Raw genomic sequence first — 15,128 nt, 5'->3', positions numbered from 1 at the left:
GATGGCGAATTAACTATTTATGAATAATTAATCAATTCATACCAAATTAATTATTTGTAGCCCACTGTTTCAACTACCTGACCCGCTTGGTCTTAGGTTTACCCATAACCAAATCATAAATAAATAAAGATAAGTCTCACACAATTGACCGCCTGTTTTTCTGCATGACTCTGGCATGAACAAGCAGAGTGATCTGTGATGTTATAATGGCGTCCACAAACTTGGTTGGTAAAAAAGGTGCACAACCGGCTCAGCTTGATCGTCTATCAACCCAATCCTAGTACTAAGGGCCTACACACTATGCTATCCGAACCGTGGCCAGGCCCGTTTCCCAGATCCTTTGAGAAGTTTGAGTCCTCTGAATTGGGCTCAGGCACGGTTCATTTGGCCGGCCCTGGCCCAGTTGGAAGTGGTGTGCCAGAGCGCGGTTTACTTGGGCTCAGTACGCTTGTAGTGTGAGTGCTAGGCGTGCCTGAGCCCGAAACTGAAGACGAGACGTGACTTTTACGGGATTGTTTCATATGGATTTATTAATCATTCTTACTGTTCAATGAACACAAACTGTTGTAGATTATTAATGATGCAAACCTGTCACTGCACCACAGCTGCACCTTCAGCAAACCTCCTAATTCCTGCAGCACGAAGACTTTATGATTGTTTATGAGCGTCAAAAGTGGCTGATCTGTTCGGCAAAATATTTGACTGTGTGGCACTGCTTCCCAAACCACTAAACCACATAAATCGATGACGTAAGCATGCCCAGGCACGAATGTAATGTGAGTGCGGGTCGTCGAGGGAGACGGGAGGGGGACAAGTGTGCTTTGGCCCGCTTTAAGGCAACTGCACATAGTGTGAGTACACCCTAAGGCTGACAGAAAATGAAAAGTTGCGATTTTCTAGGCTGATATGGCTGAAATGAAGTATACTCTCATTCTGGCTTAATAATCAAGGAACTCTAGTGCTATAGCATGACTTGCAATGATATAATGCAGAGCCAAAAAATAGTCAATTTTTCATTTCCTGTCAGTCTTAGTACACGATGTAACTACATAAGAATCAAGCTTTAAATAGGAAAATTATCAAAACTCTTTTTTGAAAGTTTTGAGCGAGATGCTAACGGTCTAATCCGATTCAATAGTTTATGCTAAGCTAAGCTAAAAGTGCTCTCGCCACAACAGAGATCAGCTGAATAGATTAAAAGATTGTAAAAACTCTAAAGTGAACCTATTTCCAAAAATAAAAAGTGTTCCTTTAAGTGTTTTGAACATGTCAACTTTGGCCAGTGTAAAAATAAACAATACTTGATTAGACTGAAGTTTTTCCTAATTTCCTCTTTTTTTATTGCTGATGCGTCTTTTTGCAGGACATCAGGAAGGCCGTTCGGAGGGCAAACAACTGTAAGAACAACAAAAAGTACATTTTAGTTGACAAACCACCAACATGCATGCTGGAGGAGAACAGAAAGTACCGTCTGATCAGCGAACCCGTGGGTCACATCACACCAGAGGTGAGGGATCTTTTACATTTCACCTTCTGCTCTTTTTTTTAACAATTTACACATAGACGTGCTGATTTAAATAGGGCAGAATCAGCAGACATCTTTTGTTATTTCTGTGCAGAATTTTCTTTAAAATCTGCAGATTTATGAGGAATGATTTTGGGAGTGTAGGAACTAAAATTTAGAAAGTGTAGGAACTAAAATTTATAACAGGAAAATTAAAATTATAACATTTATGTAAGTTTTACAGTGCAAATCTAATTAAACACTTTAGTTTGTCACAATTCATGGTATTAACTAACCATTACCTAACACTACTAGCCTAATAAACTTCTTTCTTAATAGTCAGTAAGGTATTAGTTGGGTTTAGGTTTGGGTATTGGCTAGAACAAGGGATATAGAGTAAGATCATACTTCATAACTACTAATGAACAGTTAATATCTTAATAATAGGCAGGTGATAATACTCTAGTTAAAAGCATGAATTATGAACTAATCTAAAGTGTTACCAACCCAATTAGATCCACTTATTTGGTAAACAAAGCAATTTTGTCACAAAATATATCTATTAAAAGAGAAAATATTACTTTATAAACTATAGGTAACACTTTATGTTGATAGTCCATTGGAATATTAGTAGACTGTCTGCTTAATATCTGCTGATACTGCTCCTTCAACAGACATTTAACTACTATAAGAAACTTTGCAAGTACATGTCAACTTACACTAACCCTAACCCCAACCTAACAGTCTACTTATAATCTAATGAGAATTAGTTGGCATGTAGATGCAATGTAACTTATTTTATCAAACGGATCATCAAAATAAAGTGTGACTCAACTAAATTCTACATACATTATATGAACATGTGCATGTTAGTTAATTGTTAATAATAATAAAAAATGAATAAATATATTATAGGTGGGCATATATTATTGTTTTTATTCTAGATTAATCTCACTGTAATCTCGGAATTAATCTAGATTAATCTAGAGTAAAATGGCTCATTTGAATTCTGCCGAAAGCATTCAGGATATGGGTGCTACCCAAATAATAAATCTTTGAGGACGGGTTTCTCAAGCCAGGTGGTGCATTAGACCAGTGGCTCATCTCCTGTTTCCAAAATGCATCACAAACTGCATGAGAAGCTGTTCTACTGTGATAATTGGTGATGTAAATAAATGATGTTCAATCAGATGTACTTTACTGTTTATTCAGTTACACGTGAATGTTGAACTGCAGGCCTACATAAGCTCCAAACAGTCATTTTGAATCATCTTAATCTGATGATCTTAAACTTGGATCATCTTAATCAATTTCAGCTTGTTTACAAGGGGTGTAGAGAGCAGTGAACACTTTGTAGGGAGCATGCCAATTGCAAAATATGCAGCGTGGAGGGACATGAGGACTGGGACTGAGAACAGCTCATTTAGCAAACCTCTTAAAAAATATCTGATGTAAACGATGTGTGTGTGTGTGTGCAGGACATGCTCTTCACTCCTGACAGTGTGGAGGTGAAGGGATACATTGAGGTCTTCTTTGAGGACAGCCCTCCATTTAAACTCTCCCTGACGGATGCAGACTCGGGTCAGACTGTATGGACGTCCACTATCAGAGAGGGTACGGCTCCACTAATGTGTCTGTCCCAAACATAATAAATGGAAAATGTCAAATTACAGCAGTTTAGATCAGAATGCTGTGTCCCAATTTGCCTACTTAGCTATTTCAGTGCTAATTTTCTTATAAAATCTGCAGAATAATGAGGGAGTGTAGTAACTAAAATTTTAAAACATGAAATAAAAATGATAACTTTAAGGTTTACAATGCAAATTCACTTTAGTTGAGGTTGCAATTCACAGAATTAACAAATCATTAACACTAACTATTAACACTACTAGTGTAATAAACTACTTATTAGCCGCTTATTAATAGTTAGTAAGGTATTAGTTGGGTTTAGGTTTGGCTATTGGCTAGGACAAGGGATGTAGAATAAGATCATACTTTATAACTACTAATAAACAGTTCTTACACCAGGTCCTACTTTTATTTGTGAAGAAAAGTAGCTGCTTTTGTGTGTGTAACAGAAGAGTGTGCAAGCTTAAGAACTAGGGCTGCATGGTGTATGGAAAAAAACGATATTTTTCTGCAATAAATATCAGTGCTTCCCACACATAGACAGATTAACGGCCGCCCAAGTATATATTAGTTTTTTACTATTATTATTATCCACCTTTTACACTTTTTTGTGTCTGCCTAATATAAACAAACGTCCACGAGCGATTAAGTAGTGGAAAATCTACTGTTCTTTACCTGTTTCATACTGCTGGTTCTGTGTGCGCACTGTCAACGCACAGACAGTCTCATGTCTCATGTGCTCTGCAGACACACAGAGACACGCAGCTTTTTGTGACCGGCCGGGGTTTCTAAATCTACTAAAATGTCAGGGGTTTGGTTTTGCTTTCGTTCTCTAAGCTGTCGTTAATTTTATGCGCAGAGCCGCGAGAGAGACATTAAATAATTAATTCTTTAATTTAAAAGACTCAGAAAAACTTTACTAAATATTTGGAGAGAACGAAATTACATATGAATTGGCTATTTGCACACCGTTAGAAACGGCTAATCAGTCAGCGCCAATAGCCTTTTAGTAAAGTGTGCCGACATATAGCACCATTGGTGCTCACGGCGACCCAAGTTCGATTCCCGGCACGAGGTCCTCTGCCGACCCTTCCCTTCTCTCTGCTCCCAGCTATTTCCTGTCAATCCTCTGCACTATTCTATTCACTAAAGGTTAAAAACCCCTATAAAAAAAAGAAATGGCTAATCAACTCATTCGTCTCATTTAAATAATCTACACATTTTATTCTTGTAATTATTAATTTATTATTAATTATTATTAATTTTTACTGGGATTGTCTGTTTTTGTTCAATTTTTACTGTCATTTGTTTCTCATTTGCTGTATATTTTATTAATTTGATGATGTCAATGTTACATATTTTATACATCTAAAATGCTTTGGCAGTACTGTACAAAATATCACGCCAATAAAGCAGCCTGAACTTGAGTGAGAGAGAGAGAGGAGCAGATTTGACCTGTCAGCGGGTGCACATGCCTCCTGATTAGCATAAAAGAGAAATGGTGGATTTTTTTATTTATTTCAGCAGGCTTTTTTTTAGCTTTAACCCATTGAAAAGAAAAAGTTTAATCAGATAATAATAAATAGATAGTGTTAAAAATCAGATTATGTTTTGTTTTGTTGCATATATAGTTAACTGTGTGCTGTGGGTAAAAGGTGTGTTTCTACACAGCAAAATCCTCAGAGTAAAATGTACTCAGTTCAGAGAATATTTGGTCCCTCTCTAAATTAAGTAAAAGTTACTCAGCAGCAGAGTCAAGCTGCGGTCACACTCTGTTTATGTAATTAATATGGTCATATTTATTGAATTTTATGATTTATATGAATTATTGAACTTTATTTATTGAATTATGTCCCGTGAATTAAATTAAGTATTTGCCCTTCAAGGCTTAATATCAAATTTAAAGACTTTAAAAGAAAACAGACAATGAGCAAATGAGTTTAATAAACACTGAATCATGTTTCACTGACTATATATACAGTTGAAGTCTGAATTATTAGCCCCCCTGTTTATATTATCCTCGTTTTCTGTTTAGTGCAGAGCAGATTTCTTCAACACATTACTAATCATAATAGTTTAATAACTCATCTCTAATAACTGATTTATTTTCTCTTTGCCATGATGACAGTAAATAATATTAGAGTAGATATTCTTCAAGACACTTCTATACAGCTTAAAGTGACATTTAAAGGCTTAACCAGGTTAATTAAGTTAACTAGGGGGGTTAGGGTAATTAGGCAAGTTATTGTATAACAGTGGTTTGCTCTGTAGACTAACGAAAAAAAAATAGCCTAAAGGGGCTCATAATATTGACCTTAAAATGGTGTTTAAAAATTAAAGACTGCTTTTATTCTAGCCGAAATAAAACAAATAAGACTTTCTCCAGAAGAAAAAATATTATCAGACATACTGTGAAAATTTCCTGAATCTGTTAATCATCATTTGGGAAATATTTTTAAAAAAAATTCAAAGGAGGGCTAATAAGTCTGACTTCAGCTGTACACAAATAAAAACATTTCACATTTAATAGATTACATTTTTAAATAACAGTTCCTTTTTCAACAATGTCAAATTCAACATTTCATCTTAGTGTCAAAAAAAGCATCTAAATCATCACATTTACATTTCACACACATCTTTTCAGTTTCAGGTTTCTTCACAATTTTGTGCGGTGCAGCATTATTTAGTAGACTTTAGTGATTTTAGATGACTTCAGTGATTTTGTTTATTTTTAGTCTTTCCCACTGTCAATGAAGAAGTGCGGCAAAATGACAAAGAAAGCTGGTCCTGATTGGTCCTTGTGCGTGCATTTGAAATGCTGATTGGCTCACAGAAAGAACCTTATAGAGCCAGGCTAGAGTTTGACTTGATTTTTAAATAAAAAGTCTTAAAATGTAAACAACTTATAAAAAAAACATCACATAACGTAAATAAGTTGTCATTTAATAAGAATATGTCAATTACTCAATTTTGACAGAAATGTCAGATAGAACCTTATAATTCTAAGGCGGCGATTTGTAGATATTTGAAAGAATTCATCCATTTATTTTCCTTCATTTTAGTCCTTTATTTATCAACTGAATGAACCGCCAACTCGACAAACAATTCTAAGTAAGAAAAACTTTGTTTTTGCATAAATCCTATAATTATTTAAGGATGATCAATCTTTGTTACACCTCCAAACATCATAATATTTTGTGCACTAATGTGTTAAACTCTCTTTAAATGCTCAGAACCAGGTCTTAAAAACACATGCAGATGAGAAACTTTCACACTGGTATGGTTAAACTCAGCAGTGGCTTCTAGTCAACTGTACTTCAGACTCAACACTGCGTATCTTACGATGTGACTATTGCGAATGCACACATTGCTATATCTATACTGAAACCATATATCAAGCAGCCCTTTTTTGGACAAACTACTTCCTCATTATTCCTCCACTGTTCTGTTGCTTAGTTGAGAGCCCCGTCAATCAGCTCCACACATCATCCACAATTCTTTCATATTTAATTACCGACCCTATTGAAGAAGTAGCAGCAGGTTAATCTGCCGATCATGAGTCTTTCACGCTGAGAAATCTCTGCAGGAGTTCAGATAATTATGCAATTAGTAGTTAATGTCCAAACACGTCTCTATTAAAGTTCATATGGTTGTTGCGGATAAAATATAACATGAATTTCTTTTTCCAGTTGGCTAGATATTACTTAATAATCATTTAAACATTTTTAATGAAGCCTGTCCTCTTAACGGTATATTGCAGGCATCTGCCATGTTTGTAGTTTAACACATGTTACCCGCATTTGTAGTTCTGATTGAATTCACATCCAATGTGCAATGTATTGTGGGCAATATTAGCTCTATAGATCTATACATTAAATTTCTACCAGAAAATAGCAAACCATCTGGGAACCTTTGGCATACTCTATTAAACATAGTACAGTTTGGCACATACTAATTTTATTTTCTATAATACAATTTAGGACAGATAGTACGCAAATTAATATGCAGCAAATGTCCTTAAATTGAAAATATCAACACAGCAAAGTATTGCAAAATATTTTTATATTATATTATATTGTAGTATAGTATAGGGTGGCACGGTGGCTTAGTGGTTAGCACAGCAAGCCTCACAGCAAGAAGGTCACTGGGTCGAGTCCCGTCTGGGCCAGTTGGCATTTCTGTGATGAACTAAATTGGCCATTGTGTATGAGTGTGTGAATGTGAGTGCATGGGTGTTTCCCAGTACTGGGTTGCGGCTGGAAGAGCATCCGCTGTGTGAAACATCCTGAAATAGTTGGTGGTTCATTCCACTGTGGCGACCCCTGAAATAGAGACTAAGCCAAAGGAAAATTAATGAATGAATAAATGAATAGTATAGCATAGTATTGCATAGTATAGCTTAGTATTGTATAGTATTGTATAGTATAGTATAGTATAGTATTGTATAGCATAGCATAGCATTGTATAGTATAGCATAGTATAGCATAGTATAGCTTAGTATTGTATAGTATAGTATAGTATAGCATAGCATAGCATAGCATAGCATAGCATAGCATAGCGTAGTGTAGTGTAGTATAGTATAACATAGCATAGTATAGTATAGGATAATATAGTATAGCATAGCATAGCATAGTATAGTATAGTATAGCATAGTATAGCATAGCATAGCATAGTATAGTATAGTATAGTATAGTATAGTATAGTATAGTATAGTATAGTATAGTATAGTATAGTATAGCATAGCATAGTATAGTATAGTATAGTATAGTATAACATAGCATAGTATAGTATAGCATAATATAGTATAGCATAGCATAGCATAGTATAGTATAGCATAGTATAGCATAGCATAGCATAGTATAGTATAGTATAGTATAGTATAGTATAGTATAGTATAGTATAACATAGCATAGTATAGTATAGTATAGCATAATATAGTATAGCATAGCATAGTATAGTATAGTATAGTATAGTAGAGCGGGTGCCTTTATAATACTCATTTCTACTATCTATGATTTGGGACGCAACAATTCAACTTTTCTACTATTAAGGAAGGATAGTATGCAAATTGTGACGCACATGTCATGATTTTACCAAGTACGATGCGATCCTCGATTAACATCTGATCCTGGAAAATCATTTTTGTTCAAAAATGTAATCCATACCTATTCCCTACCCCTAAACCCATCCATAACTGTAAATTATTCCCAAAATTATGTAAAAGTGCATAAACCTAACCGCAAACCCAAACCTAACATAAACTGTCAACTTAATTCTGATTGGCTGATTGGAATGTTGTTGCAGGATCAACATAGATGTTAATCCAGGAACATGTCCTACTTGGTGAAATCAGGTTGGCGATTGTGACGCAGCTCAGAAAGATTGTGTTATTAAATATGTCAAACAATGTAAGTTTGATCATTCAGTATTTATTTATAATTCCTCAGAAGAGTTTCTTGAGAATAACCTTTGTTTGTCAGCAGAAATCAAAGTAATAAATAAATCTTTTACAGGAGACTGTACACATCATGTGGAGGAAATTCCCAAAAGACCATCGAAAGGTATGTAATGCATCCTTCTGCTCAATCGTGCTGAAAGGAGGAGCTGCATTTGTGGCTGAAACCTGAAAATTTAATGCGTTTTGTAAATAGCTAGTTGTTTACATTTTAGATTTAAGGGTAAAAGACGTAATATTTAGTTTGTGACGCATTTTGTAATGCTGAAATAAAGTGGCTTTATTTCAGATATGAAAGTAATCAGCAATAGCAAGAATGATATACACAATAAATGAATTACACAGCCAAATCAAAATAAATTTATACATTTTTGGCAAGAGGGAGATAAAGAATGTAATAAAACAAACCAAATCTAATCAAAACTAGCTTGCAATAAAATAATTAAAGAAAAAAACAAAAAATAATCTAAATTACGCTTCTGGTAACACTTTATTTTAAGTCACAATTCATGCTATTAACTATTAAGACTTTTAGCTTAATAAACTACTAATTAGCTGCTTATTAATAGTCAGTAAGGTATTATTTAGGTTTAGGTTTGGACATTGGTTAGGACAAGAGATGTAGAATAAGATCATACTTTCATATCATAAGTGCTCATAAACAGTTCATATCTTAATAACAGGCAGGTAATAAGACACTGGCTAATAGTGTGAATTGTGACTTAAACTAAAGTGTTAACAGCTTACTAGATACGGGTGTTTCTGCATTTTCAAGGATGTATTATCCTTAAATTCCCAGGGGATTTCATAAACTGTTGATCGGGGATTTTGAAACCAGATGCAAAAAAAAAACAAACAAAAAAAACTGTCGTGGCATACAAAACAAAAAGATATGTTTATGTAACTGCACATAAGAACAGACACAAAAACAGTTCACACTTGCATCTCTTAAAACCGAAGTTTTGCACATGATAGGCAGTGAAGGTGATGACATCATACAGGTTAATTATGATTGATATCTACTATGTGGACGAATAGAAATCGGGAGGAGGGGACATAAGAAAAATGGATAACAAGAGGGAGAGAGAGCAAAACAGGCACGCAAATTAGATAGATAGATAGATAGATAGAGAGATGGATGGATGGATGGATGGATGGATGGATGGCTGGATGGATGGATGGATGGATGGATGGATGGATGGATGGATGGATGGATGGATGGATGGATGGATGATGGATTGGAACAATAGAAAGAACAATGGATGGATGGATGGCTAGATAGATAGATAGACAGACAGATAGATAGATAGATAGATAGATAGATAGATAGATAGATAGATAGATAGATAGATAGATAGATAGATAGATAGATAGATAGATAGATAGATAGATAGATAGATAGATAGATAGATGGATGGATGGATGGATGGATGGATGGAACGATAGATAGAACAATGAATGGATGGATGGATGGCAAGATAGATAGATGGATGGATGAATGGATGGATGGATGGATGGATGGAATGATAGAACAATAGATAGATAGATGGATGGATGGATGGATGGATGGATGGATGGATGGATGGATGGATTGGAACGATAGATAGAACAATGAATGGATGGATGGATGGATGGATGGATGGCTAGATAGAAAGACAGACAGACAGATAGATAGATAGATAGATAGATAGATAGATAGATAGATAGATAGATAGATAGATAGATAGATAGATAGATAGATAGATAGATAGATAGATAGATGGATGGATGGATGGATGGATGGATGGATGGATGGAACGATAGATACAACAATGAATGGATGGATGGCAAGATAGATAGATAGATAGATAGATAGATAGATAGATAGATAGATAGATAGATAGATAGATAGATAGATAGATGCATCGTCACATTACTCATGAATGCTAATTGTGTTGTGGTGTGGACCTCTGTAGGCACAAAGAGACACAGCAGCACCTCAGACGATGAGCTCTGCTACAAGCGCAGCAAGAAAACTCATGCTGTGGATGAGCCTGGTAAGTGTATGGCAAACGAGACGCCAATTTACAGTATTTATCCTGTTGATATAAGAGCTGTGCCTTTAAAGTGTTTGAGAAGTCAGTTCTAAGCACAAGCCTAGAGCACCGTTTGCTGTTAAATACTAGCCTAGAGCTCCATCTGCTATTAAAACTAGCTTAGAGCGCCATCTGCTGTTAAACACTAGTCTAGAGCACCTTCTACTGTTATAATCTGTCCTAGAGCGCTGCTAACTAAAGCTGCGTTGTGTTCAGACTGTAACGCGGCGGCTGTGGCTGCGGCTCCAGCTCTGACCGATCAGCAGCTGATGCGAGTGGCCAAACACATGGGGAAGGAGTGGAAGATCGTGGCCATCAGCTATCTGGGCTTCAGCAACCAGAACCTGGAGGAAATGGAGGCGGCGGAGGAGAACGCCACCATGCTGAAGTTCACCATGCTGGAGCGCTGGAGGCGCCGGCAGCCCAAGGGGAAAGCTGGAGTTCAGGAGCTGCACAACAGTCTCAAAGACAATGACGACGTGCCCAATGAAGTCATCGCTGTGCTGGACGGTGAATTTACAAGATTTTAATGCATTTGACCTGTTCGTTTACATAAACACAGTGTTTTGGTAACTGAAAATGCATACGTTTGAAAACACCACCGCTATCGTCCCCATGTAAACAACTAATCTGGTAATCTTTGAAAATGGTGGTCCAAAGTAAACATTTAACATTTATTGCACGTGGTTTGTGTCTAAAATTTACAGTTTTATTTCTATAAGTCTATCTCTATGTTTGTCCACATACTGGTATCTACCTACCAGTATGTAGATTATAGTTTAAAGGAGACCTATATGCTAAAACCACTTCTTTAAGGTGTTTAAACACAGTTGTGTGTCAGCAGTGTGTGAATATATTCAGCTTCTAATGGTAACCATGAACTAATTGTATGTTTTATAATCAGACTTGATAGAGACAGTCTGCAGAAACACTCTGATTGACATTCTCCCTTTGTATGATGTCATCAGAGGGGGAAAGCCCCGCCCACTAGTGCCCATCTCTCCCTCATTAGCATAAACAGCAGCTCTGAGTGAGAAGCAGCCGCCTGTCCATCAGCCATTAGAGTGTTTGAGCTGCTGAAGATAATGTCAGCATAGACTAAGAGGATTATAGATGTGGAGTTTTAGATGAACAGCGACAGGAGCGACATAGACTTACAGAAGCATGAAGCACACACTGACATTTTCACACAGATAGTCCTGTTTTGAATCTGTCTCTATTTGTAGCTCCGCCCTCTTCTGAAAAGAGCACAATCTCATTTGCATTTAAAGCGACAGTCACCAAAACGCTACAATTAGGATCAAAGCCTGAAAGGGTCAGCTTCAGAGAGCTAGAATACATTATCTGTCATCATACGGTCATGGAAACCCTGGAAAAGTCAGGCAATTTTGACATAGCATTTTCCAGGCCTGGAAAAGTTTTGGAAAAACCGAGAAGACCAGTTACTCACTCACGCTAAGCAGGGCTGACAAATTAAAAATGAAACACCCGAAATTACACGAAACTCCGGAGGAAACGTGGATAGCACGATGATGCAATGACGTTAATCAGATTAAGGCAAATAATTCGATATCTGATGTCCATGTAATTGTAGTCATTAGCCGCGTTTCCACTATCGCGCCTAAAGCGAGCGAGCCAGGGCGAGCCAAGGCCAGTCGCGTTTCCACTATCACTTCCGGGGCGTAATCGGGCCAAAGCGGGGCTTCCTTGGGGCCAGCGTCCGGCCTTTTTCAGCCCGCCGAATACCTTGGGCCAAGGAGGGCCAACTGGGGCTTCGGGGCGGGGTTACGTACAAAGGCGGAGTTTTCCTGTCAGGTAAAGAGGAGACAAGATGCTTTCTTCCCTTACATTTGTTTTGCTATCGCGCTTGATCAACTCACTAAGAAGAAGAAAAAATGGATAGCAGACAGTACTGGCATGTGATTTATTTATTTGAGGCATTTAGACATTTTGCTTAAAAGTACACATGCATATGATGTTTTCCCTCACAAAAAGTTTTTGTGCTTCAGAGACTTGACCAACTTTATGACTTCCTCTAAAGGTGTTCTTATAAACAATATTAAACAAAACACGACATGAAAAATCATATGGTAAAGTCACCAACTAACGTTTTATCAAACTGCACCACAAATTAAACACTTCTCTAAGTGTTCACTAACGTTACCTTTTTAACTAAAACGCTGATCCTAAAACAATACATGTGATGTCAGCCATGTGGCGCACACATGCCCTACGAAGGGGCTACTTTTGAGTGTTCCCTTTTAAAACATTTAGCGCGAAATCCAACACGTGTAACTTCCGGCTCATCAGGTACATATTTATCGGTCACGCTTTCCGGTAAGAGGACAGAACAAGTGTGCCATACAGAGAGGTGCCGACAGCCAAAATCTGTGTTCGAAGTAAATGCCGCCGAACTTGAATGTCCTTATCCAGGGATCGCTGTCTGGCCTTACACCAACAGACCACAAACAGTAAAAAAGCAATCGCTTCGGTGTTCTCCATCTTCCAGCTCTCGTAGTGATGCCAGGTTGTGTTTGTGGTTATAATTTGAGTTTTTTGTTCCCGCTGAAGTGGGCGGGTTGTGTGATGGGTTGTGTGACGTTTGATTCGGGGGATGTTCTGGGGGCGGTGTTTGCGTGACGCGCTGCGAGCAACTAGCCCGACAGTGGAAACGCGACATGATTTTGGCCTCATTTCTCAACCTCCCGGGCTATTGGCCCGGCCTGGCCCGATTAAAGCCCTGGCTCGCACTGGCCCGATAGTGGAAATGCAGCTAGTGTCAATGAGCCTTTCTGAAGTGTCTTGATGACTGCTGTTCCAGAGTTAACATCACCTTCTGCATTGTCCTTTCACTCTAGAAAAATGACAGTGAGATAAAGTGCATACACGCGTATTACACACTTACATTCAGCAGTCCACATGTGTTTGATGCCTCATTACAAACATATGCAGATGAATGCAACATATCAGTCTGTATTTTGTTCGGATTGGCTTGGCATTTTAAACTCACAGGATATACACGAGGAAACAACGGTGTTCGAGCATAGGTCTTGAACTCAATTCCCGGAGGGCCGCAGCTCTGCACAGTTTTTATCAACCCTAATCAAACACAGCTGATCTTAATAGCAGACTATTAAGCAGGTGTGAGATGGAGGTGGGTGGAGCTAAACTATGCAGAGCTGCGGCCCTCCAGGAATTGCGTTTGAGACCCCACTGTATTTGAGGATCATGTTATGGCATACTGAACTCTTACTGTTATACTATGCCTAGGTATACCCAGACTTACATTACATGGCACCTTTAATATGAAGCTAGAACATTTGCATAATGATGCCAGTACTGTAACGATAGTGAAACACTGATAATTTTTAGACTTCGCTGTGTAGTTTTGAGAAGCTTGCACTAAGCATATAGTGAGTGCAATGATTTTGTAACTCTTTTGTATAGGTACATCATGTGGCTTTACACATTCACATGTTGACATATCAGGAAACAACTGTATATATTGACATGGGTATTACACCGGTATTACAAGGTGAGTTATGTTGATGCATTGCTGATGTCCTCATTTCTCAAATGTCTTATAATCATGCAGAGAGAGATTTTGTAGAAAGCAAAACTGTTCAGTTTGGTGTAAGTGTGGGTTTATACAGTATAAAAACAATGGAAACCTATGGAATGTCCTCACAATTCACAAAAACAAACCTGTGTGTGTGTTTTCCAGAGATGCTTCACAGTAATTGACCCGCATGAAGCTGTGAGACGAGCATGTGGACGTCTTGGATATGTCTTTCAACCACTATTAGAGAGCCACGAAGAGGTCCTGCAATAAAAGGCCAGTCAGCTTTAACACAGGCGTCTGCTGCGTTCGCCGGTTTACAAACCTCTCCACAAATCTGAGCTCTGTTTACTGATTATCTGTTTACTGCTCTGTTTACTGATTACTGATTTTGTTGGTATGTTGATCTTTGTGTTTAGCTTTTATTATTATTTTTATAGATGTTGTACATATTGTAAGTACTATTTGTTGAATAACGAGCCACGATCAGAATCAGTTTTTATGAAACTGGTTTGATATTTTGGTGCATTTTCTGACGGTTGTGGTAAAACTAGATATTAAATATCATGATATTCATGTAAAATCTCTGATCCACACTTGAGAATCTACAGTAACTTGTAGATGAACGTCCAGTGGTCAAACACACCGCACTGTGTAAGAATATTGTCTGGACGTGTGTTTTCTCTTTTCTGATGTGCTGTCTCAGGGGACGTTTGGAGGAATCTGATTCACCTTTCTTTAACTGAATAAATCAGGGAAATGAATGAAAACACCAGCAGCGCTCCTGTTATTGAAGCCTTTTAGACTTTTTTGTGTGTCGGAAAGACTTTCACTCTGAAATACACGACCCAGGCTCATTCTGAAAAAGTAGCCCTATATACATTTCTGGAGAGCGGCAAATATTTC

The 15,128-nt window shown here is 37.4% G+C and overlaps 1 protein-coding gene across 1 annotated transcript in view; it reads left to right on the top strand.

Annotated features, from left to right (window-relative positions):
- The window catches only part of si:dkeyp-97b10.3 (NACHT, LRR and PYD domains-containing protein 1a allele 5), a 53,341-nt gene extending 38,349 nt beyond the window's left edge, over positions 1 to 14,992 (top strand). Inside the window, exons 10-15 of the mRNA XM_056473807.1 lie at positions 1,364 to 1,507; positions 2,983 to 3,118; positions 8,647 to 8,694; positions 10,544 to 10,624; positions 10,880 to 11,173; positions 14,388 to 14,992. Of these exons, the coding sequence (XP_056329782.1) occupies positions 1,364 to 1,507; positions 2,983 to 3,118; positions 8,647 to 8,694; positions 10,544 to 10,624; positions 10,880 to 11,173; positions 14,388 to 14,407 (723 nt within the window). The 3' untranslated portion in view covers positions 14,408 to 14,992. The remainder of the gene's footprint in view (positions 1 to 1,363; positions 1,508 to 2,982; positions 3,119 to 8,646; positions 8,695 to 10,543; positions 10,625 to 10,879; positions 11,174 to 14,387) is intronic.
- The last annotated feature ends 136 nt before the right edge of the window (positions 14,993 to 15,128 follow it).

The sequence above is a fragment of the Danio aesculapii genome, chromosome 15 (genome assembly GCF_903798145.1).
Source record: "Danio aesculapii chromosome 15, fDanAes4.1, whole genome shotgun sequence".
NCBI lineage: Eukaryota > Metazoa > Chordata > Actinopteri > Cypriniformes > Danionidae > Danio > Danio aesculapii.
The sequence above is the reverse complement of the archived record's forward strand: the minus strand, read 5'-3'. Positions and strand labels throughout refer to the sequence as shown.